Source organism: Sceloporus occidentalis, unplaced genomic scaffold, assembly GCF_023333645.1.
Source record: "Sceloporus occidentalis isolate IW3139 unplaced genomic scaffold, rSceOcc1.0.p SCAF_3, whole genome shotgun sequence".
Lineage (NCBI taxonomy): Eukaryota > Metazoa > Chordata > Lepidosauria > Squamata > Phrynosomatidae > Sceloporus > Sceloporus occidentalis.
In genome coordinates, this window is record NW_028316983.1 from 117787070 (window position 1) to 117812103 (window position 25034).

At 39.8% G+C, this 25034-nt stretch overlaps 1 protein-coding gene across 3 annotated transcripts in view; it reads right to left on the reverse strand.

The window, feature by feature from the left end:
* Window positions 1-616: 616 nt before the first annotated feature.
* Window positions 617-25034, reverse strand: part of LOC149316624 (ras-specific guanine nucleotide-releasing factor RalGPS2) — a 150125-nt gene continuing 125707 nt past the window's right edge. For 2 of the 3 annotated variants that reach the window (XM_089515955.1, XM_089515957.1), the window contains 6 exons: window positions 20952-21029; window positions 19741-19846; window positions 12983-13075; window positions 6481-6586; window positions 5253-5344; window positions 617-3664 (listed from right to left, as the gene is read on the reverse strand). In XM_089515955.1, coding sequence (XP_089372081.1) covers window positions 3635-3664; window positions 5253-5344; window positions 6481-6586; window positions 12983-13075; window positions 19741-19846; window positions 20952-21029 — 505 coding nt within the window. In that variant the 3' untranslated portion in view covers window positions 617-3634. The remainder of the gene's footprint in view (window positions 3665-5252; window positions 5345-6480; window positions 6587-12982; window positions 13076-19740; window positions 19847-20951; window positions 21030-25034) is intronic. The other variant, XM_089515956.1, reaches the window with a different exon arrangement.

Below are 25034 nucleotides of genomic sequence, written 5' to 3' on the forward strand. Positions count from 1 at the left end.
AAGAGAAAGGTATTCTATATTTTTCTACTTGTGTAGGATTTCTTTTAAAGTTTGTTTTTGAAATTAAGCATTATGATAATCATAGGATGTTTTAAATCATCTTATTTATGGGTTGACTGAAAATATATTCTGGCTCAAAATGCACACTGAACCACAGTAGCACAAGCAGTGTTCCCATGTTCTATTTGGCTTTGTATTCACAGAATTCAAGCACATGACTCAGATTGTGCACTCCAACTGTGCAGATCACTGCATTAAAACTAGCATTCATATTAAACACTGCTTGACCAGGCTTAGGCGCAATCATAATATACCATTAAACAAATATATCTATATAGTGAGCCACCAGTGTTTTAAGATATAATAAAAATTAGAACCCCCTATATTCTCAGTTCTTCAGTGCCAAATAAATTTGAGTCAGAATTCCTGTTTGTGTTAAAAACTCACCCAGCTAGCTCAAGAATTCGAAAAGATACTAGTGCCAGTAATCACCAAACTTTGTTCAAAAGCAGACAGGTCTAGCAGTTTTAAAATGTGACACTTGTTTTGAAGTAATTCTATCAAAATAAACAAGCTAATGTTCCTTCAAAAGATGTATGAAGATCTTAAAAACTATGCCTATTTTTAAATCTCAAAATCTTGGGAAGGGATATTTCGGGTATGTAAAATAATTTAAGGATCTTAGCCTTGAAAAATGACCCATGACAGACACATATGAAAGGGGGAATATCTGATACTGGTGTGGTGGCCTAAGGTCTGAAATGCATGGGCCAAGGAAAGTGGCTTCTGGCCGCTTTGGGGGTGTGATGTTTAAATGATGCATGCCCCCCAAAGCATCCAGAAGCTGTGACAAGGCTGCTCTAGGGGGATAAAAGCTGGCTCAAAAAGGAGTTGATTTGGATCGACTCCTGGCCAGTGTGGCTTGGAATGGTGGTGGTGGCCTGCTTTGCAAGTGGGCCATATGGTCAACCCGATCTCAGCCAGAGGCTGCTCTTTAACAGCCACCTGCTTCATCCCTAAATTAACCTAAATTAATGTGGGATAAAACATAAAATGAACAGAAGTAAATTAGCCAAAAACTCTGAAATTGTTGCAACCCTCTGTTAATCCAACAAACAAGATTATGTTTTTCATTTTTAACTAATAGGCTCCTGTGAATACATTACATTTGTCTCTTAATAAAAAACACTGTTGAAGGCAGTCACAATAACGTGCGCAGTCTGCCTTTGAAACTTATCCTAAGGACATATAAAAAGTCTGTATGGGAAAAATAAATCAACCATTAATCTGATTTTCATTTCATGTTATCTTTACTGAATTTTTTCCTTTAAAGTGAGATTTTGATATGATGAACTAATTTTGTGACTACTATGAAAGACTGTGTAGACAGAAGTGAATTATGTCATAGAATAAAGTTGAAATGAATGAAGGAGGATGTGGTATACAATGACCTGGACAGCAAATTAGTAAATTCATCAAGTTCCACAGTACCACTTGTCAAAACCTAAAGCAGTTTCCATGTGAAAAAATGTCATGTGAACTATTTTTAGCAAGATCAGCACCATTTGGCTCCCAGTTGCATCTTTCGACAAATAAAAACATTACAAACAAATTTTACAAACCTGTATCTACACTAGTGTTTTTTCTCTTTTTTTTAACGCATAAAAAAACCCAAAATGCCACAGGGTTAACTACCACAAAACTAAAAAAAGGAGGAAAAAGCATACACACGTATAGTGTTTTTTCTTTAAAAAACTTACTTTGAAAAGAAACACACAATAATTTTAAAAACTGGAAAGTAAGTTGTGCAAACTTTGTACAGTAATACTGATGGCTATGAAGAAGTTTCCATGAAACACCCTATGTGTTATTGTGGAAGAAGCATACTAAAAGTGACTCAGAACAAGCAAGTTTCCCTTTTTGAAAATTCTGAAGCTAGTTTCTGCAAGATCAGAATTAAGCATTCATTCCTCCAATAATACAGAATAGGACAAATTAAATCTATTAAAAAAAAACTTTTCTCATAGGAAAAAAGGATTGGATTTTAAACATTTTGTTAGTTTAAAATAATATTTCACTGCAATTTGAGGACACCTTTTATGCCAGATTTACTGTATCCTCTGCACATCTGCCAGTCTCTTCTCTGTCTCACCAGGAGGAAAAACATTGTTGAGAAAATGTGGACTAAAATTCTATTCTGGATCAGATTTTTTTTAAATTACACGTCTCTGAATAAAGTTAATTAGTATAGAGTGTAAATATAAATAGCCTGTATAAGATTCTTCCTTTATATACTGGATTGGGTTGCATTAGGCAACTTACCTACACTTGCCTTGTTTACATTTCATGGTAAGGTCACCTTCTGAAGGCCTTACCATGAAATTTTCAAAGCATATTCCAATGCATTTCCAGGTAAGCACACATAGAAAAACATGACAAAAGAAAACTCTTCTGTGCACCAGATATTCTTCATGAATATGGTCAAAAAGACTTAGAAAAGAAAGCAAATGTAATGCAAGTATTTTCATACAAAGATTAATCCAGCCTATTCTATTTTTATCCCATTTATGCTTTTTCTTGTGTCATGTTACTACTCTTTTCCTGATTATCTGGGATTTGTACTTTGAGATTGCTAAACCAACAGCAAATGCTCATTTTACAACCATCTGGATTTTGGATTCGTTATATATAAATGTAAATCAAATTCCTAATTTCACATAACAAATACTTCTCAATTTGTAAGAAGACAGAAGTAATATCAGTGTCATTAGTGGCAATCCTCCCTCCCCAAATGAAGGGCTAAATAACTCATGGAAGAGCGTCAATGGGGGAAAGATCTTATTGTGGAATTAAGAGTGTGGCCTGTTTTAATTGAGGAAGAAAAGCTCAGTTCTGATCCACAGACACTTCCCAAAGCTGGCTTTACAAAATCATGTTGATTGTTTTTGTCAGACAAGAAAAGGAGAGTGTGATGTTTAAGTATTCAGCTGTTGTGCCACTTGCAGGAAACAAAATCAAGTTCTGCAAATTCAGTGCTTTGTGAAAAGATAAGAAACTTGCATATATTACAGGTCTTACATTCTAAGCCTAAACATACTAAGTTGCGCTCCCGATTATCTGAGGCCAACAAAAGTTGAAACAGATTGAGGGATGCAGGTACCATCTGCACATTCTTCAAGAACACACATGCTACATCCTTGCAAACCTGCCCTTCACACAATCCCTTCTCTACAACAAGAAAAACTGCGAAGAAAGCCGGGATTTTAAATTAAAAGCTAACACAAATGCAAACTAACTACAATCTATTTAACCTAACCCCCACAGCACCGCCAGCGAATTCACACACATACTATTTGGTGTTTCATGTTGGTTTTCCTTGCATTCTTTAAGGCAGTGGTTTCCACAGGTCAGTTCAGAAAATATTAAGTAGCAGTCCATGGCAGTTCATGTTACATTTCCAGCCCCTGAATTCTTAGTGCTTTTTTTGTTCTTATTTTTTCTCTATTTCTGAGGTTTGAAACTCTGTTTAGTATCTTTGTTCTGGCCCAGAAGTATAGCTGGTATGCTTTCACCAGGACCTTCCTCCGCAGACTCCTCAGACAAATCCTCTTGGTTCAGGTACTGAAGAAGCTTGTCACTCAAACGTCATCAAGTTGGCAGGAACCTAAACACACATGCAATGGTTTTGTAGGATAAATTAGATATTCGGCCTATGTGGCCTGAGTTTAATGTGGTTTTACTGCTATGGCGAACAAACCATGAGAAGCCCTGAGCATGAAGGCTGTCAGATTCAAACTTGGGAAACTGTGGCAAGTCTGAAGGATGGTTTTAGAACTACCAAGTTCTAGAATCCATTTTGGTTATAGCCAACCACAGTTTAAACAAATCAATTACCAGAATACTTTAAAGACAGAAGCAGATGGCTCTGATCTCCTTTATTTGGTGTGCAAAAGAAGAAAAGTGTGAAACACATGGAGCTGAGGCTTCCAAGAACCACATAGTTGAAAACCAAGTTCCATATTAATATCTCCCATCTTGGGCAAAGTGAGTAAATGAGCTGGTTGCTGATCAACTGTAATCATGCTTGGATAAAGCTGAGTTTCTAAATCTGTTTCCATCTAGCCTGAGGCCTGGTTTTAACACAGAAACTACCTTAGTCACCTTGTGGAATAACCCCTGAGAAAAGGAGGAAGGAAGAAAGAGACAGAAGCAAAGCAGCATGACCCTGTTGGTTCTCTTGACCTCTTAGCAGCTTTTGGTATTACTGAACATGACTTCCTGAATTGACTGTCAGAGTTGGATGCACTATTTTACAGTGGTTCCACCCCTATTTGGATTAGCATTTCAAGAAAGTAGCACTGGGCATCTATTTCTCTTCACAGCAATTTAACAACCATGTAAAATTGTTGGGGGAAGCTATCTGGGAACTGGGGTGGGAGCAGTCTCTGCATGATAAGTAGGTTATCTTTGTTATCATATGAGTGGAGTACATTTGAGGGAATAAAATATAGAAAAGTATAGCTAGATCTGAAGGCAATTCCTAGAAATGTACAAAACTATATTCAGTACAAAGATCAGAATATAGATATCAGGGGAGAGGGAAATGAGGGGGAGGAAAAGTTAGTTTCACAGGGGTAATTATCTAAAAAAATTAGCTAAATTGTGTCATGTAACAATTATGCAATATTTGACAGATAAAATATCAATACATTTACAATTAAAACTATGGTTCTTCTTGGAAAGTACTATAGTCGGCCCTTTTCTTACTCAGGGGATCTGTTCCGGACCCCCCGTGTAAGGAAAAAATGTGTACACTCAAGTCCCATTAGAAGTAAGGCACACACACGTATAATGTGGGCGCACTGTAATTTGATGGTGAAATTCTTATGTTCCACAAGACCAGATCTGGGTTTTTAAAATCTCCCCTAATGCACATAATGGTAGCTGGTAATTTCATGGCTTATATGTGAAAATGGTGTGAAATCCTCCATGTTATTTTGATACCTCATGCACTGAAAATGTACATTATGGACCCATACAAAGGACACATTTTTTTGCATATACTAACCCATAGTGATTATTCTAAGTTATAAATTTACACATTTGAAAAGAATAAGCATTATATCATATCCTAGGAATGTGAATGGAACAACTGGTTAGTCAATGTACACCTGCTCACTACTGGGAGGCCTTGCTTAATACTTGGTTCTCATTTCTAGTTGCCAAATAACTTACTGTTCATGTTCTCTTACCTGTTGTCTGTTGCTTTGGCAGGCAGCGCTCAGATGCTTGAACCACAGCATTGCATTCATTCTGTTACCAGCTTGAAATTTGTATGAGTTTCCTAAATTTTCCACAAATTTTATACATGAATAGAATCATAAATGCAGTTGAAACACAATGAAGACAAGCTCTAAGCTTGCCATGAAGAAGTTATAATTTGGATGTATTACAGCATACAGCTCCCTTATGGACATTTTTAACAGACACAGGTTGTTTAAGAAGACACTGCTTACATTCTACATACAGCCCAAAGCTATTTTAGGCCCTATGTGTGCTGCCAAATTTTGGTGGTACTAAGGCAGTGGAGTGTGTGCATGTGTGTGCATGCAACCTGCAGAAAGAAAATGGCCCTTGACCCACTGAGGTTGTCCATGCTGGTATGTTGCTCTGTGACCTTTATAAACAATTGTAAATGATTCATTCACAAAGAGGAGAGCTCTCTTCTGAGCAGGCAAGACCATTCTGAGAAGCAGCATCCTGGCATATACAGTAGCTAGCAATTCTTAAACTGATAAAATATTCTAGACCAGCTGAATGCACCACATTCTATGTTCTGAGATTATGGATGTGAAGACCTGTCACTAAAAGTAGGGAAGGTAATGCCAAAATCACTAACATGGTGGGTGAAGAAACTTTACTTTCAAAACTGCTTGCAGTCTGTATTCCCCTTGCTTCTTTCCAATAGTGTGGGAAATTGGAAACAGATTGTTTTTAAAGAAGGCAATTCCATGAAATGTTCTAGAGGCTTTTTGATATATGAACAAATATCCATTAATGGTCTTAACAGTTACGGCTGAAATTCTTTTCACCTGCAGTGCTATCTTGAAGAAATGCTTCAAATAAAACATTTCGAAATGTAATTTGAAAAATAGCAGCTCCAGCAGGCGCTGGAAAAGACTGGAAAAGTCATGCAAGTATTTGGGAACAGCTCTTTTTAAAATTTGTTTCATATGACTATTTCTGATTTAAATATTTTATTGTATGCTTCTACCATTTGTATGCCTAATCTAAAGTACACTGGAGTCTCTTTGGACTAAAATATCAGGTATACCTTTTGTAAATAATGTCAAAACATTTCTAAATATCCAGATAGTTGATTTAAAAAAAATATTTTAATAGTGTCAATGTTGTCCTCAGATTCTATTACTTCCAGAATTAACAGCCCTCCCCTACAACAAGACTACTGATGCCACTGACCTTTCTCAGAATCTGTGAGCAGGAAGAGATCTGGATGCTCTGGATCATCAGCCATCATGACCATCCACCCCACCACCGACACATTCTTACTTGGTGTAGACTTGAACTGGGAAGGATAACAAAACCAAGAAAACCCCAACAACACAGAATTAAAAGAATGTAATAGATATCAGCAGGAAATGTATTAAATATTACTCCCCCTGAAAAAAAGTAGATTTCCCCCCATTATGCTGTTACAATGCAAAGAAATTGAGGGTAGGGACTATTTGTCATTGATTTTTCAATTATTCCATTCGCAAGGGTGCCCTGAGTATCATGTGACTCTCTTGCTAGTGCAGAGGTACAACTTTCCATTTCTACTAGACTCCCTGTGCTCACTGAAAATGTGGTCTAGAGGATTTTGGCTACCTTGTTGTCCCTCTTCCTGCTGCACCACAGCTCTCCGATGCAGAAGAATCTACTGAGATTCTGTGCAGTAATTTCAAGACCTCAAGAGAAGTTGGGTCTTTTTATCAAAGTATGCACTTGTTGCACTTTGATTCTAGATTTCGTTCAAAGTAATTATGTGAACCCTTATACCCTTAAAGCTTGGGACCCACAACCTTCAGAACTGCATTTCTTCACATGGTCCTCCAGTTATCCTTTCAGCCATTACTTTAGACAACCGTACTCATGAAGTTAAGTAGGGATCCACAAGGTCTACATTATTTTTTTAATTTATTTTTTAGTGGTTGGACCTGTTTTGCAAAATGCTGTGCTCAATGTGATTAATCAGATCCCAAAAATATATGATTCCATAGCTCTTTAAAAAGCTGTTTGGTTAAAAGTTTAATTTACTTTTTAATGTACACGTACAGTCCACCCTTCCCTTATACAGGGGATCCGTTCCATATCCCCCCCATGTAAAGGGAAAAACGTGGATGCTCAAGCCCCATTCAAGTGCCTATGGAGGCATGCCGGTGGCATGCAGGGCACACGCCGCGGAAACGCACACCATTGTTTCCTTTTGGCGTGTGCCTCCCTCACTTCCATTGTGGCTTCCAGTGGATGCTGGAATCTGCGTATAACGCGGGCGCACTGTACACGGTTTTAAATTGTTGTAGCCATTTTAAGTTATTTTACCTTGCTACCTTGATTCATATGTTTTAACCTGTTTAAATTACTTCTGATAAGCCACAGCTGGCACAAGGGAGGGCCTCTCTCATTTAAGCAGCTGGGGAACACCGACCTTTTGCCAGCAATTATTGCAGAATCCTTCTTTGTGATTGCTGTCAGCACTTGTTCCCTGAACCCCTGTTTGTCTTGAACCTACGACTTTGGAACGAACAGGACTATTGCTATCTTCTGGCTGCCCTGACCTTGGACTGAACTGACTTCTGTGAACTCTGGTGTCCTGACCTTGGCTTTGTTTGTGGCTTGCTTCTCTTGGACTAATAGAAAGGTCTGTAGACTGTTTCCCAGCTCCTTTCTTGCTGAGCCATCACTATCAGTGTTGGTTTGTGAGTGTGCTGGCCGCAGTCCAGGACACTATCATAGTGACTGCAGCCTAACTTCAATTTTAGTCCCAATTATAGAAGTTCTATTTACAGAGAAGAATAGAGTTGGAAGAGACCCCAAGAGTCATCCAATCCAACCCCATTCTGCCATGCAGGAAGACACCATTAAAGTACTCCTGACAGATGGCTATTCAGCCTGCTTAAAGACCTCCAAAGAAAGAGACTCCACCACTCTCCAAGGGTGCGTTATCCACTATCAAACAGCTCTTACTGTCAGGAACTTCCTCTTAATGTTGAGGTGGAACCTCTTTTCCTGTACATCTGGATGACTCCTCCAGACTGGCCAAAGTGCTCAGGATTTAGTGGGAGTTATAGCTGTAGTTACTGGTCACTCCCCCACCCCCATGACATACCTATGACATTCCTTCTGTCTTGATATTTTTATTTAGACTTCCATTATTAGCTGTAACATTTACAATATATTGGAGGGTGTAGGATATTTTTCGGTCCTGGGAGTTTCCCTGCAGTTCAGGGTAAATATCAAATATTTGTGTCCATTATCTTTATTCTTCATGCTGTACTTTCAGGCAGTCCTCTGATGATATCCACGTTGATGATTCCAATAAACCGACAACGTCTCGCTTTAACTCTCTCCAACTTCCTTTGGCGTCCAACCACATTCCAACTTTTCAACTCATTCTCTTGGTCACTGTCTTGACCTAGTTCTTGCTGCTAACTGCGTCATTTCTGACTACCTGGCACTTGACTTTCCACTATCTGATCATCACTTAATCTCCTTTACTCTCACTTATACTCCACCTCCTCGTCACACTGTTCAACGCTATTTTTGTGATCTTCGGTCTGTTAACTCGGTTAGAGTTAATAGACTGAAGAACACAACCGAAGATCTTGGTCAGACCCTGGAATCATCTCTCTCTTCCCTAAATCTTGGGGATTCTGCTGACTCAGCAATGTCTTTATTTAACTCCACTCTTTCCTCGACTCTTGACTGCTTTGCCCCTGTCTCTGTACGCACTTCTTCCTCTAAGACTAGGCCTCAGCCCTGGCTTACCCCCATCATCAAGTTTCTCCGGTCCTGCTCTAAAGTGTCTGAACGTCTTTGGAAAAAGTCCAAACAGTGGGCTGATTTTATCCATTACAAATTTATTCTTTCTTCTTTCTCATGTGCCTTCTTTCTCATGTGCAAAACAGAATTATTACAAATCATTGATCTCCGCCAATGTGAGGCACCCGCAGCGTTTGTTTTCCACCTTCAACACTTTGCTGAAACCTTCCTCTCCTCCTGTCTCTTCATCATTCTCTCCTAATGACTTTGCTAATTATTTAATCTCAAAGATTACCACCATTCGCTCTGAGATGGTCCCTCCCAATTCTTCTTCGGCTCATAATCTTCTATTGCCCTTGCCTAATAAATTTTCTGTGTTTCCTCCTGCTTCTCTGGATGAACTCTCTACACTTCTGAACTCTTGCAAACCTGCAACCTGTCCTCTTGATCCAATTCCTACTCGTCTTCTAATTTCTATAGCTCCCTCTTTTCTGCCCTCGCTTCTCCATATCTTCAATCCCTCTCTCTCTACAGGCTCCTTCCTGTCGGACTTCAAACATGCTCTCATTTCCCCAATTCTGAAAAAACCTTCTCTCGACCCCTCCTCTCTGCCTAGCTATCGTCCGATTTCTCTTCTTCCCTTTCTTTCTAAAGTTTTGGAACGGCTCGTTAATTCTCGCTGTCTTGAGTTTCTTGAAGCCAACTCCATCCTCGATCCCTTTCAGTCTGGTTTCCGCCCAAGGCATTCTACAGAGACAGCTCTCACTAAGATCTTGAATGACCTTTTACAGGCCAAGGCTAATGGCCTTTACTCTGTTCTCATCCTTCTTGATTTGTCTGCAGCCTTTGACACCGTTGATCACTGTCTTCTAGTTGATATACTCTCGGACCTTGGGCTCTCAGACTCTGTTCTTGACTGGTTTAGATCTTATTTGTCTGGCAGATCTTTTGCAGTGGTTGCAGGCGGTCAGACTTCGTCTCCTGTTCCATTATCTGTTAGAATTCCCCAGGGCTCTGTTCTGGGTCCCCTTCTGTTTTCTCTCTACACACTGTCCTTAGGTAAACTCATTAGCTCTTTTGGTTTTTCCTACCATCTGTATGCCGATGACACCCAGTTGTACTTTTCCACCCTTGACCTTTCTCCAAGGCTTTAACAGCAAGTTTTGTCTTGTCTCATGGCTGTCTCGCAGTGGATGCGCCATTGGCATCTGAAGCTCAACATGTCCAAGACGGAGCTTCTTGTCTTTCCTCCTAAGTCCACCCTTCAACACTCCTTTTCTGTTTCTGTGGACAACATTTCTATTTAACCAGTCCAGCAAGCCCGCAGTCTTGGTTTTATCTTTGATTCCTTTCTGTCGTGTATCCCTCAGATCCAGACCACAGCTAAGACTTGTAGATTCTTTTTATACAATATTGCCAAAATCCGACCATATCTCTCTGCCTCCACTGCCAAGATCCTGTTCCATGCCCTAGTGATCTCACAACTTGATTACTGTAACGTCCTCCTGGCTGGGCTTCCTCTTTCTCACCTCTGTCCTTTAATTTCTGTGCAGCATTCAGCTGCACGCATTATCACATCCGCCCACCGCTTTGACCACATCTCTCCTGTGTTGGCATCCCTTCACTGGCTCCCACTCCCTTTCCGCATTCAGTATAAGCTCCTGCTGTCAACATTTAAAGTCCTCCATGGGCTAGACCCTCCTTACTTATCAGACCTTATTTCTCCTCACCTTCCCACTAGGGCCCTCCGTTCTGGTAGGCAAGGTCTGCTGTCCTAGCCCAGGATTTCCTCTGCCCCATCTCGGATTTGCCCCTTTTTACTTGCTGCCCCTCACTTCTGGAACCTTCTTCCCCCACGAGCAAGAGCCATCACCTCTTTAACCAGCTTCAAAACGGAGCTGAAGACCATCCTGTTCAGAGAAGCGTTCCCAACCATTGCATAACCGTCACTTGCTATTTGATGTTCTTTTGTTGCCTGTTTTATTGAATCATTTCCTGTATTGCTACGTATTTTATATGTATTACCCTACTAGTGAGGCAGGCTAGCTCCAACAGGCCTCCCTGGAAGAAGATTAACCATCCATTAAGAAGCCAAGCCCTCCCTCCAGTCCATCTCCCCTGATCCAGGCCTTGGAGGTAGAGAAGAACTGCTGGACCTCATCCCCTTCCCCTCCACCACTCCCTTCTCCTTTTGTGTTGTGTCTTTTTAGATCGTAAGCCTGAGGGCAGGGAACTGTCCAATTAAAAAGATTGTATGTACAGCGCTGTGTAAATTTACAGCGCTTTATAAATAAAGGTTAATAATAATAATAATTTGGAATGGGAAAATGACCTTTGCCCTAAAGGTTTTCTACTGAACTCTATTGCCTCATTACCTTTCTTGCTATAGATTCAACATTTCTTGCCCCACTTCCTTTCTTTTTTATTTACAGTGTTAAAGGCTGTTCTTCTGCTTCTAACTGTTTGGGACATGGAACAGCTCCCCCCACAACTGGAAGTGACTGGAAATGGTATATACAGCCAATCCCAAACATGATTGCCGCCTCCCCATGTATGGGGAACAGAGCGTATGCTCAAGCACCATAGAAAATAATGGGACGTGCGCTCGCAGTGTGTGCAGGTACACACCCCATTACTTCTGCTGGGGCTTGCCTTCTGCGTAAGCTCTAAGCCGCGGAAGGCAAGCCCGCCTATGGGGAGGGCTGTCTGTAATTCACACGATCAGTTGTGAACTATCAAACATTGACAATCAAGCAATGAGAAGCCTAGTGATGTAAATGTATTTTTGTGAGTAAGTCCTACTATAAAAGTGTCATATCAACATGCTTAGCCTGTGTGAACATGAATTAATATTTGTTTTTGCTCACTGCCGTCTACTCAGGGAAAGCAATTTCATTATATCACTCTATTTAGCTGCTAATTTGAAACAGAATTTAAAAGTGTTTCACATTTTACACAGAGAATATGCATGCCACAGTGATGGTAACATATTAAACAGAAACACTTAATGTGTGTCTTGCTGTGTGTTTCATATGTATTTTGATAGAAAGAAAGGAGACTCTCCACCCCAAACGTGAAATATCATTCTGGATTTGTAAAAGTATTATAATTTAATGAATATGGATGTAACAAATTTAATTCTTAATGAGTGAAGACAGAAGGCAAAAAATATTTATACATATACTGTAATGCTTGGTAGTAGAGATAACCTTAGTTTGAAACCATTTGGAAAAAAATTAGTCATGGTGACTCCAAATAAAAGTAATTGACCTCTGGAAGTCAGAAAAAATAATATGCTCACTGGAGATTGAACTTAAATTTTCATAAACTAGTTTTGTGTTCATGCATTAAAGCCCAGAAAGATTCAAAGTGCTAATGCAATGTACCACTGCTGAGTAAATCCTGGAGGGTCTACCAAGACTACTTTTATTCTGTGTCATAGCTACAATCTATATTGTGCTTTGGTATGTGCTTTTTGTTTGCAAGACCAATCCAGCTGAACTCATAATGCTACTTACACAGCTGTATAGATTTGGATCTTAAAGTAGGAAGATTACAGATTCAGAAATTGCATTCCACAATTATTACTGCACAGCTGGACAGCAGAAAATCTCAAAGGAAAGGCTAAGATAGAAAAGGAGGGAAACAGGCAAAACATTCAGAAAATAAAAGCAGCAAAATAGTTAGGTTTAGAACATACAATACTCCCAATGAAAGAAGAGAAATGAAAACGTTCATCCTTCTGCCAAGGGAGAAATGGCAGAGCACTATCCTGGAAAGGATCAAGGTAGCCAAATGGTGGAGAGAGAAGGAGAAAAGGAAACTAGGACTCCAAAGACGTTTTGAACATTAATTTCCAGAAAACCTGTTTCAGTTGGATTATACCTATGGATAAGATCATGCTAATGGAAGATGTAATATAATATGATATAATACATACATGTTTTCTCTCTGTTGCCTTCAAAGACTTTGCAGCATAATAGAAAAGCTGAGTTCCACACAGAGCTGCCCAGTATTTTGTCCAAGATGCTACCTGCAAAGGAGCAATCAGATTAATACCTCCAAGAGGCCCATTCATCTCATTTTATTCATTTAAATTTTTGCCCTACCCACATCTCAAGTTATCTGAAAACAAAATTAGCTACTCTAATCCCTTCTATCACAATCAGTTTGCCAAATATTTGCTTATAACAGAGCTTCATCCATTTATTATTGGATGGAATATATCGATACTATAATGAAAAATGAAAATGTTTGCATGTCTGCCTTTGGCAGTCATGCTAATCAGGATACTGTACCAGGCATTTCAAAATTTGATGGAGTTGTTTTGGTTGTCATGCAAGTAGCAGTGCAAAATTTCAAGTCAAAAATTCAAATGGAGAACCTCTAGAAGCAATAAATGCGTACAATCTATAAATCGTCAGAAAATCCTGGTTGTTGATGTTAACTGTTAATGATAGTTTGCCTATCATTAACAGCCCTGCTCAGGTCTTGCACACTTAGGGCTGTGGCTTCCTTGATTGAGTCTACTCATCTGGAATTTGGTTTTCCTCTTCCTACTGTCTTCTATCTTATCAAGCATTATTGTCTTTTCTAATGAGTCTTGTCTTCTCATGATACGTCCATAGTACAAGACTCTCAGTTTAGTTATCTCAGCCTCTAGGGTGAGTTCTGGCTTGATTTGTTCTAGGACCCATTTGTTTGTCTTTTTAGCAGTCCTGGGTATGCACAGAACTCTCCTCCAGCACCATATCTCAAATGAGTTGGCTTCTTCCTATCAGCTTTCTTCACTATCCAGGTTTCACAACCATACATAGAAATGTGAAATATGATGGCATGAACAATCCTAACTTTAGTATTCAATTATATATCTTGACACTTCAGGATCTTGTCTAGTTCCTTCATAGTTACCCTTTCAAGTCCTAATCTTCTGATTTTTTTTGCTGGATTAACTGCATTGTGATTAATAACTGAGCCAAGGTAAGGAAAATAATACCTGCCCTTGCACTTTGTTCCTTGACTTTCTTCAGTAATCATTCCAAGTCTTTGCTATTTTCTGCTAGTAGTATGGTGTCATCTGCATATCTTAAATTGCTGAAGTTCATTCCTCCAATTTTCACACCTCTTTCCTCCACGTCTAAACCACCTTTAGGTATGATACATTCAGCATACAAGTTAAACAGATAGGATGACAAAATGCACTCTTGCCTGAAATCCCTTGCCAACTGGAAACCATTCTGTTTCTTATTCTGTTCTCACAGTAGCCTCTTGTCCTCTGTACAGGTTATGCACTAGGATAATCAAATGTTGTACACCCATTTCTTTAAGAGTGTACCATAGTTTTTGTGATCTACACAATCATTGCTATAACCTACAAAGCAGAGGGTGATTTTCTTCTGAAAGTCTTTGGTCCACTCCATTATCCAATATGTGTTTGCAAGGTGATCTCTCATGCCTCTTCCTTTTCTGAACTGAACTCAGACACCTGGCAATTCTCATTCGATATATGGTTAAAAGCTTTTATTGCAGAATTTTGAGCATCATTTTGCATGCTTGGAAGATTAATGCAATGATTGATTGCAATTCCTGGTGTCCCTTTTCTTGTGGACTGGAAAGTCTATTGACTGTTTCCAATCTGTGGGGCATTCTTTTGTTTTTCATATTAGTTGACAGATTTTAGTTAGAACTAGAGTAGATTCCGTTTCTACAGCTTGAAGCAGCTCTACTGGTTTGCCATCTGTTACTGATGATTTATTTCTCCCAAGTGCTTTCAATGCAGCTTCTACTTCTTTTTCTAAAATTGTGAGTTCATCTTCAAATGGTCCTTCCTTGAATGAATCTGCCATCCTTTCATCTCTTTTATATTGTTCTTCAGTGTATTGTTTCCACTAGCTGGTCATAGAGCATCCCCACTCTTGGTCCTGTTGTTTTTGTCAGGGATTTGAAGGGTTAAAACACAGCACACAGGGAAATGCTTGATGTGTGTGTGTTTGGCCATGAGCATTCAGCAGAGTGGCAAGGCTGATCAGCACAGCTGAAGCTCATTGGCTCAAGGACACTTCAGTGTCCAAGTGCACGTAGCCATGGATGATGAAACATGTGTCTGGATTGCACAGGAGACACATGACATGGTTACACACCTGAACTCACTGGGTTTGGGAGACCACATGGTCTGGAGACTATATAAACCCAGGGGTTGCAACGGATAGCTTGTGGGTTTGAAGTAGGAGTTGGATTGGTATGTTTTGAAGTTTTAGAGATCTGGTTTTGTATTATAGCACTGTTAATAAAGAGCACTTTGGGGACTTTTGTTTCTCTGGTGGTTTATCAGAAGAAGCTACAGCATCGGTTTGCTGTGTGTCCCCGGAGGTTCCTGCATTGCTGCAGTTCCTGGAAGACATCCAGTTGCTGTCATCCCAATTGGACTTTGGAGCCACGCTTCAGCTTCTGGAAATTGCCAGCTCTGCTACAAGGGTCTGATTTAACCCCAGGACTCATTTGAGTTGCTGACAGTGGTTGTTGGACCCCAGCAGTTGCGCTGTTTTCTACTTTTATGTTCTAATTGCCATGGTTACCAAGCATGTCTTGTTTTGGTGTGTGATCAATTTCCTCCTGCATCCCAATAAAGAATCTTTCAGTTTCTTTCTTTTCTAGTTGAAGTATAGTCTTGGATTATGATTATATGCATGGGTTTTCCCTGAAGTCTTATTGATATTATTCAGTCAGACTTTGCATTTGCTACATCTCTCCTCACTATTATTGCTACCCCATTTCTTAAGTTTTCATTATTTGAGTAAAATGCTATGTAATTTTCTGATGCAAAATGCCCCATTCCTGTTCACTTTAGCTTGCTCACTCAAAATACAGTTGGCCCTTCTTATACACAGATTTTTAGACAGGGATTCAAGCGTCTACAGTCTGAAAATGTTCAAAAAGTATAAAGTTCAAATATCAAACCTTGATATTCCATTTTTATAAGGGACACCATTTTGCTATGTCATTATATTTAATAAGACTTGAGCATCCACAGACTATGTTATCCACGGGGGATCTTGGAACCAAACCCCAGCGTATAACAAGGGTTCACCGTATTGCAATGCTAATAATTCCATTTCTTGTTTTACAATGTTTAGCCTCCCTGATTCATGTTTCTTACACTCCATGTTCATGTAATACAGTGGACCCTTTGTATATATGGGGTATCTGTTCCAGACCCCCCTGCGCAGGGGAAAAATGCAGGACCTCATGTCCCATTGTTTGCTATGGCCACGTGCTCCCATGGGCGTGTGAATCATTTTAATGCCCAGGGCTTGCCATCCATGTGAGCTTGAGTCTGTGGATGGCAAGCCCACGTATGGGGCGGGCTGTGCAATTTTGGATTTTTCTTTCACTTCTGAGCATGTTAACTAGAATCAACTGTATTGTTAGACACAGTGCTACTTGTTCTCTGCGCAAGGTAGAAGGTTTCAGGAATGGTTTACCACTGCCTTTTTCTGAGCAGTTCTAACAGGTGTTAGCTATGGTGTCTCTGAGAGATCCTCCACCAATGTCACCCTCCACTATTGCTTCTGCCCAGTAGCCATTTGGCATGTTTAATATGGCTCCTCAGGAATAGCCTGTCTGACCTGGGAGATCCTACCAGCTTCTGTCAGCATAGCCTCTTGCTTCTCAGAAGCATGCAATCCCAGCACCATTGTAGGTGTCTGGTTTTCTTGCCTTTGGAACTAACAAAATCACAAGAAAATAGGAAGCACAATATGACGTAGGGACCAGGTCCATGAAAAAAAAAATGCTCTGCCTCAAAAAGGGAACTTTTCACACTAGCACTCTTGCACTGACATCACTATTTGTGAATGTATGTACAAGCCAATATGTCCAGCTATGTTATCCTTTACTTTAACTGCCCATCATCTTCTAATATGTGATGGTGATCATGTGGCTTCATCTTCCAGATACTGTTGGACTGACATCCCTTTATTCTTCAACAGGAGATCCACAGATTATGGCTGGTAGGACTACAATTCAGCACCATCTAGATGGTCACACATTCTCCACTCCTGTTCTAATTAGATCAAGCCGGCCTGGGGGTAAAAATTACTTCTGAATTCCTTTGGAATGGCCTAGGACTCATTAGCAAGACTTGACTCACAATTTGTGAGCCACAGGAATAACCAGTTGTTCCCAGACTATTTTCCAAATTAAATAAAATGGGATCACTAGATTATCTAGATATTCATCATCCACATTTAGAGCAAATTTAGACACAATTTTAAAAATCTTTTCTTAGGTCACCTCCATGGTTTGAAACTCCCATGAAAAATGGTTACAGCCTGTCCAAAATGTAACCATTTTTGTCTTTCATCAACAAAGCCAGCAAAAACACAATACACAATAAAATAGCAAGATAAAAACAACAGTACAATTACAAGGCTGACAGGATAGAAAAAAGTCACATTCAGGGGGAGAAAAATAACACCAACGTTCATGGGGGGAATGCCTGACGAAAAAGGTAAGTCTTCAAGTTTTTCTTGAAAACATCAAGGGAAGTGGACATGCGGAGCTCATTAGGGAGTGCGTTCCAGAGTCTCGGGGCTGAGACAGAATAAGCCCTCCTTGTGACAGCGTAGCGGACATCTGGAACCATCAACAGATGTCTTTCTCCTGATCTAAGAGAGCGGGGTGGACTATATGGGGAGAGGCGATCCTCCAAGTACCCTGGGCCCAAGCCATATAGAGCTTTATAGGTGATAACCAACACCTTGTATTCGGCCCGGAAGCGAATAGGCAGCCAATGGAGATCTTTCAGAACAGGCGTTATATGGCTGGCCCTGGAACAACCAGTGACCAGCCTTGCTGCCATATTCTGCACTAACTGAAGCTTCCGAGATTGGTACAAGGGTTGCCCCATGTAAAGCGCATTACAGAAATCTAGTCGAGAGGTTACCAGAGCATGTACAACGGTTTCAAGGTCCCCCCGGTCCAAGAAGGGTCGCAGTTGGCGTATCAGCCGAAGCTGATAACAGGTGCTCCTAACCGTCGCATCCACCTGAGATGTAAGGTGGAGCGACGAGTCAAGGAGCACCCCCAAACTGCGAACCGAGTCCTTCACAGGGAGCGTGACCCCATTCAAGACAGGTGGAAAAACTTTCTTACCTGGACCAGGAGAACCTATCACCAGTACTTCCGTTTTCTCTGAATTCACACTGAGTCTGTTTTCCCTCATCCAACCCATTACCGACTCCAAGCAGGCATCAAGAGGAGAGATGCCATCCTTAGTTACTGCATCAGTCAGAGACATAGAGAAAACTATTTGGGTGTCATCAGCGTACTGATAACACCACGCCCCATGTCTCCAGATGATCTCTCCCAGCGGCTTCATGTAAATGTTAAATAGCATAGGGGACAAAATCGCTCCCTGAGGGATCCCAGATGTAAGGGCCCTCTTGTCGGAACGACAGTCCCCTAGCTTCACCATCTGGAATCTGCCCGAGAGGTAGGAACGGAACCACTGCAAAGCAGAGCCCCCGATACCTAACTCTCTCAGGCGATCCAGAAGGATACCATGGTCGATGGTATCGAAGGCCGCTGAGATATCCAAAAGCACTAACAGGGACACGCTTCCCCTGTCCATGCCCAGACGGAGATCATCAACGAAGGCGACCATAGCCCGCCCGGAAGCCGGGATTGAAATGGGTCGAGATAATCCGTTTCATCCAGGAGTCCCTGAAGCTGAAAGGCGACTGCCCTCTCGATCACCTTCCCTAAAAATGGCAGCAGCGAGACAGGCCGATAATTATTCCGAATTAGGGGGTCAAGGGAGGGCTTTTTTAATAGAGGTTTTACTATGGCCGTCTTTAATGCAGATGGAAATTGCCCATCCCTGAAAGATGTATTGATAATTCAGTGTAACATACTAGTCACAACCGTTCCCCCTTGAGCTGTCAGCCATGAAGGACAGGGATCGAGAGAGCAAGTCGTCTTCCTAACACTTCGCAGAATCCTGTCCACATCCTCGGTACAGACAGACTCAAAGTGATCCAGTTTAACCAAGTTCACGGAAGCTCTGGACACCTCTACTCTAGATTCTGAACTAATGCTGGCATCAAGATCAGCCCTTATCCGAGAGATTTTATCCGCAAAGAAGTTGTTAAATTCGTCACAACAGGCTGGTAAATATTCACTATAGTAGTGGTTTCTTACATGACTTATTATAACATGCAACACATGACTGGCTTGATGCAGAGGCAGCCAACCTGGTACCTGCTAGGAAACATTTCCCTAACCACTGGCCATGTGGACTGGGGCTTATGGAAGCTATAGTCCAAAGCATCTGGAAGGCATCAGTTCCTAACTTTGAAGACTCAATCACTCATTGCCATAAATGGAATGTTTTCATGTCACCAGGCTAACTACTATCATGTTATGACTTGGGTGTGGTATTTCTAACAATTCAAAGAATTTTTAGTTGTACCCATAGTGAGGTTGCAGGTATCATTTGAATTGGCTGCAACCTATATTGTCATCATTTTTATCTTATTCATATCCTGCCTAACTGATTTTTGAAGTAAACTTTTCATTCCTGACTTAAAGAATTCTAGTGAATGAAATAATGAAAGAGTCAATGCTGGTCCATTTTAAAAAAACATAGGTAGTTTTTGAAAAAATGAAATTAATCAAACGACAAACACAATCTCTTACAGTAGGTTTCTTCCCTTCTTTCAGCAAAGTCTTCCGTCTGAGAACACCTTGAACAGTAACAGCTCCTGGATACAAATGAACAGCTAGATCTTCAGACTCTGCAGAACTATAAAAAAGTATAAATAAAATTAGGAAAATACAAAATATACCAAGAACTAAGTTGAAATTATCTATGTTTAAGTTTGTGAAATGTTGCCACACTCAAACATACAAATTTTAAGTTATTCTTATATTTTTCCAGATATAGTTCAACGACTGGATTTGTTGAACTTATTTGAGCTACTGAAACTGAAAAAAGCAGGTGTCCAATACATGCATATTACATAACAAGATATTTTGAAAGCAGCAACAGAAGCAGCAGGAAAGGAGAAAGCCTGACCCAGAGCAGTAAATTGAAGTTGTTTTAATGCAGCTTGTGTTCTAACAAGTGAGTAGCTGATCAGCTTTTAACAACAGGAAAGATTTGACTGACGCAAATGTTTATGTCACTGTATGCCAAGCAGTTTATGTGGGAACAGCCATCAATTCTCCAGATAGTCTGAAGTAGCAAGTTTTTTTAAACGTCTTGGAAAAATTCTTCCATTCACCTTTCAATTGTATGTCAAGTGTAAGTTGAGTGATCTGACAAGACAAGCCTCCTTGTCAAGGGTCCAAAAATTTTTCACAAGGAATTGAATAACTAACATTATTAAAGATTACACTTTTTAAAAACAGTTGGTCAAACTAGGTTTCCTGGAACAACAGTATATCAGATGGTGAAGTTCATGTGTATGGAAGCTTCCAAGCAGTTTTATATAAAATGCCATTCAAAATGGGTTGAGCAAATAATTAGCAAATTCTTGCTATTTATATGGCTCCAAGTTAGAAAAAAATGGCAACGTCTTAGTAAAGAAAGTATTTTGAACATATGGATTTAGATTCCAGCACTATTCTTAGTACCAGAATTACTTCCAACATCATGTAGTGCTACACTTTTTAGAAAGTGCACTTATGCCTCTCTGGGTAACAGTGCATTGCTTTAAGAAATTGGATTTGCGGAGTAGAAGCCAGCCACAGCCTATAAAGATATGATTAAGTCCCAAGAGAGGGAAGGGAAAGTTCAGCAACATGATTTTGCAAGGAAATTAGGAACACCAGGTGTGTCAGATCACATCCACTTCAATACCAACACCAGAGGAAAAAGTCTGACCCCAAACATTTGGGGTTAGTACCTGTTGCCCTTCATGTGGCCTCGATAGCCATTTCGTGCCATTCTTGTCACCGGACCAAGAGAATGGTATAATCTGTTCCTGTTGGATTCCATTATAAATTGTATGCATTACATATTTTGAATTCATATCCATCATCATTTGTTAGAACACTGTAATATGCTTCGTTTTTTCCAAACATCAACTACCTCTCTTTCTGTGAGCAACAGCATATTTCATTAAGAATTTTTTTTTCTTATTTGAACATATGTTCCTAATATGAGGACACACAGTACTGGAATATTTTTATTGGCTTCCCAGTGAATGGCTTGAGAAGCTAAAAATGCTAATTTAATTTACATTGCTAAATCTACTGCATCAAGCCCTTACTACATTTTTTCAGAAAGCAATATACCATATATATTTGACTATAAGTCGACCTCATGTATAAATTGAGGGCAGGTTTTGGAACCAAAATTATGGATTTTCATATGACCCATGGATAAGTTGAGGGTAAAACTTAAGAGTCATGTAATGAAGGATGTAAAGGATGAAGCAAAGAAATACAATGCCAAAGAACAAAATTCCAGGAGGGATAACTATTTGTGCTCATACTAAAGGCTGGAGGGATGAGAGAGTAGAAGGGGGGCAGAGCTTCCAGGGCAGATTAACCTTGTGCCTTTCACCAGGGGATGGTTGTGTGTGTGTGTGTGTGTGTGTGTGTGTGTGAGAGAGAGAGAGAGAGAGAGAGAGAGAGGTTTAAAGTACAGTACTTACATTGACCCATCAATAAGTCAACTCTGGTTTTTAGAGTCAATTTTTTAACCTAAATTTCTAGAATTAAACATGAGTTTATACAGTAGGGTATAGAAGCCCCTTTTCACTGCTCTTTCAATGAAATAATATGCTTACTCTGGATATATTTTTGAGGCATTAATAGATATGATTTTATGATCATATAATGTTTTAGATACTGTTTCTTTGATCACAGGATGTATTATTTTTAATAAATAGCAAAGGAAGATGCTAAATTTATATTAATACTTCAGCAATTACATCTTTACCACAATTACAGCAACTACAACAATTGCACTTTTCAAGGTAGTCAAGAGTTTGCAAAGAAAAGTACAATTTCCTGTGAGGCAGTAAGAGTGTTTTTCAAATAAACCAGATACATATATTTCATTTGAATACAACTATGGTGCATGGTAGTTTGATAGCATATGCTATTTGTTTAACAAGCTTGGGTAAAGGAACAACATTTATGTGCAACTGCCCTTGTTAATATTTGTATTTGAATGGGCTCCTAGCATACTTGAAAGAGTACTGATTTTGTATAAAAGGACTGATGCCCCTTTTTACCATTTTTAATAGTATGCATGGTGCAATGCCTGAGTGAGGAACATAGCCATAATTCTATCAGCTTCAAGTAAGAAGAATTTACAATGTAACACTGCTGTTTTATAGAATCATAGAATAATAGCGTTGGAAGAGACCGCAAGGGCCATCCAGTCCAACCCTCTGCCGTGCAGGAAATCCAAATCAAAGCATCCCTGACCGATGGCCATCCAGCCTCTGCTTAAAGACCACTAAGGAAGGAGACTCCATTACGCTCCGAGGGAGTGTGTTTCACTGTCGGACAGCTCTTACTGTCAGGAAGTTCTTCCTAATGTTGAGGTGGAATCTGTGTTACGAGTCTGAATGGAATTCTTTCATCCTATCTATTTTTGCCTTATTTTTGTAGTGTAAAGAAGCACACGTTTTTAAAGATCAGCAAGTAAATTAAATCCTTAGCTAGACAATGTTACAAAGATGAATAGAGGCAACACAGCACAAAAAGATAAACTTAACATATGTCAACAGATATGGAAAACAAAACAATTGCCAACAGATTGGAAATGATCAATATACATCCCAATCCTCAAAAAAGGAGACACAGAACACTGCAGTAACTATAGGACCATAGCAGTAATCTCCCTCGCAAGCAAAATTGTGCTCAAAATTCTGCAATTTAGGTCGAAAACACACTGCAAAAATAATCCATCTTGAAACTGCTTCAACTGCCCTGGCTCAATGCTGGGGAACTCTGGGAAGTGTTGTGTTTGTCAGACATTGAGCACTGTCAGAGCGCTCTGGTGCCGTAAGAAACTACAATTTCCAAGATTGTAGTTGAAGCAGTCTCGAACTGGATTATTTTTGCAGGGTGTTTTGGACCACAGACTCCAACCAAATATAGAAAGAGAAATCCCAGAGATCCAAGTGGGGTTGAGGAAAGGAAAAGGCACTAGGGACAACACTGCAAACATATGTGGCTAATGGAACAAACCACGGAATTCCAAAACAAAATTAGCATGTGTTTTACAAACTATAACAAAGCCTTCAATTGCACAGATCATGAAAGGCTATAGATCGCCCTTCATGGGAGTGACAACACACCTGATAGTCCTGATAAGGAATCTGTACTCAGGACAAGAGGCTACTGTCAGAACACAACATGGCGAAACATAATGGTTCCCAATTGGCAAAGGGTCAGAAAGGCTGCATCTTATCACCCCACCTGTTCAATTTATATGGGCTTGGACATAGAAGAAGCGAGAGGAGTGAAAATAGGAGGAAGGAATATCAACAATCTAAGATACGCAGACGACACCATAATACTTGCAGAAAATCTCACACAATTACTAAGGAAGATCAAGGAACAAAGTGCAAAGACATGCTTACTGCTGAACATAAAGAAAACAAAAATAATGATCACGGTGAATCTACACAAATTCAATGATGAAATAATAAAAATAGTAAAAGGGTTTTCATATCTGGGATCAAACACTGATGGGAACAGAAACTGCATCCAGGAAACCAGAAGAAATTAAGAATGGGGAGGATGGCTGAGAAAAAGCTAGAAAAGATCCTAAAATACAAAGATATACAACCCAGCACAAAAATTAGAATTATACAAGTCATTATATTCCCTATTACCATATATGGATGTGAGAACTGGACAGTTAAGAAAGAAGATAGAAAGAAAATCAATTTATTCGAGATGTGGTGCTGGAGAAGGGCACTGAGGTTCTATGGACATCCAGAAAGACAAATAAACGGGTCCCAGAGAAGACAAGACAAAAATCTCCATGGAAGCCAAGATGCCAAAATTTAGGCTGTTGTACTTCGGACACATCATGACAAGGCATGACTCATTGGAAGAAACAATAATGCTATGAAATGTGGAGGGAAGTAGAAAGACAAGAACGCCACATGCTAGATGGATGGACTCTCTTAAGGATATGAATTTGCAGGAACCAAGTACAGCAGTGGAGGACAGAGAGTCTTGAAGATGTTTCATGCACAAGGTCACCATGGGTTGAGATTGACTTCAGGGTGATTAACAACAACCACCACCACCTCCATATCCACAAATTCTTTTTTCATGGTTTCAATCATCTACATCTTAAAAATATATATTTTTTAAAATTCCAAAGATGAAACCTTTATTTTGCTATTTTATATAAGGGACACCATTTCACTATACCATTGTATTTAATGAGACTTCAGCATGCACACATTTTGGTATCCATGAGGGGTCCTAGAACCAAGCCCTGGCGGATACAAAGGGCCCACTGTATTTCAAAGTTTTCATTCTGTATTTGTATCAACATCTTCTGAAGCAACAATTACAGGATTCAGTGTTCCTTTGGTAACAATATGCCAAATTTGATCATGAAGCTGTTTTGCCATTTCTCTGCAATCCTACAAACATTACAACACTTGTTTTCCCTTTGCTGGTGTCCAGGCTTTTACTACAGGGTTTACAAGCTTAACAAGCTCTTTAAAGGCAGCACACTGCATCATTTTTCTTTCGGTGAGACCAGAAGCCATTTCTTCCAACACTGCCATACATACCTCTTTTAACATAGCCTTTAAAATCTCTTCATTGATAATTGTAGCATTGCTTGGTAACTGTGATGATGGGTTTATTTTTCTCCCAATCCTTCTAAAACCATTTTGGCAATTTCAAGGTTCAAACATGACAAAGGACAGAAGTTCTGAAGTGATAATCTGGCCTGGTCTGGCTCCACAGTGAGAGATGTGAAATTGCTACACTAGGCTACT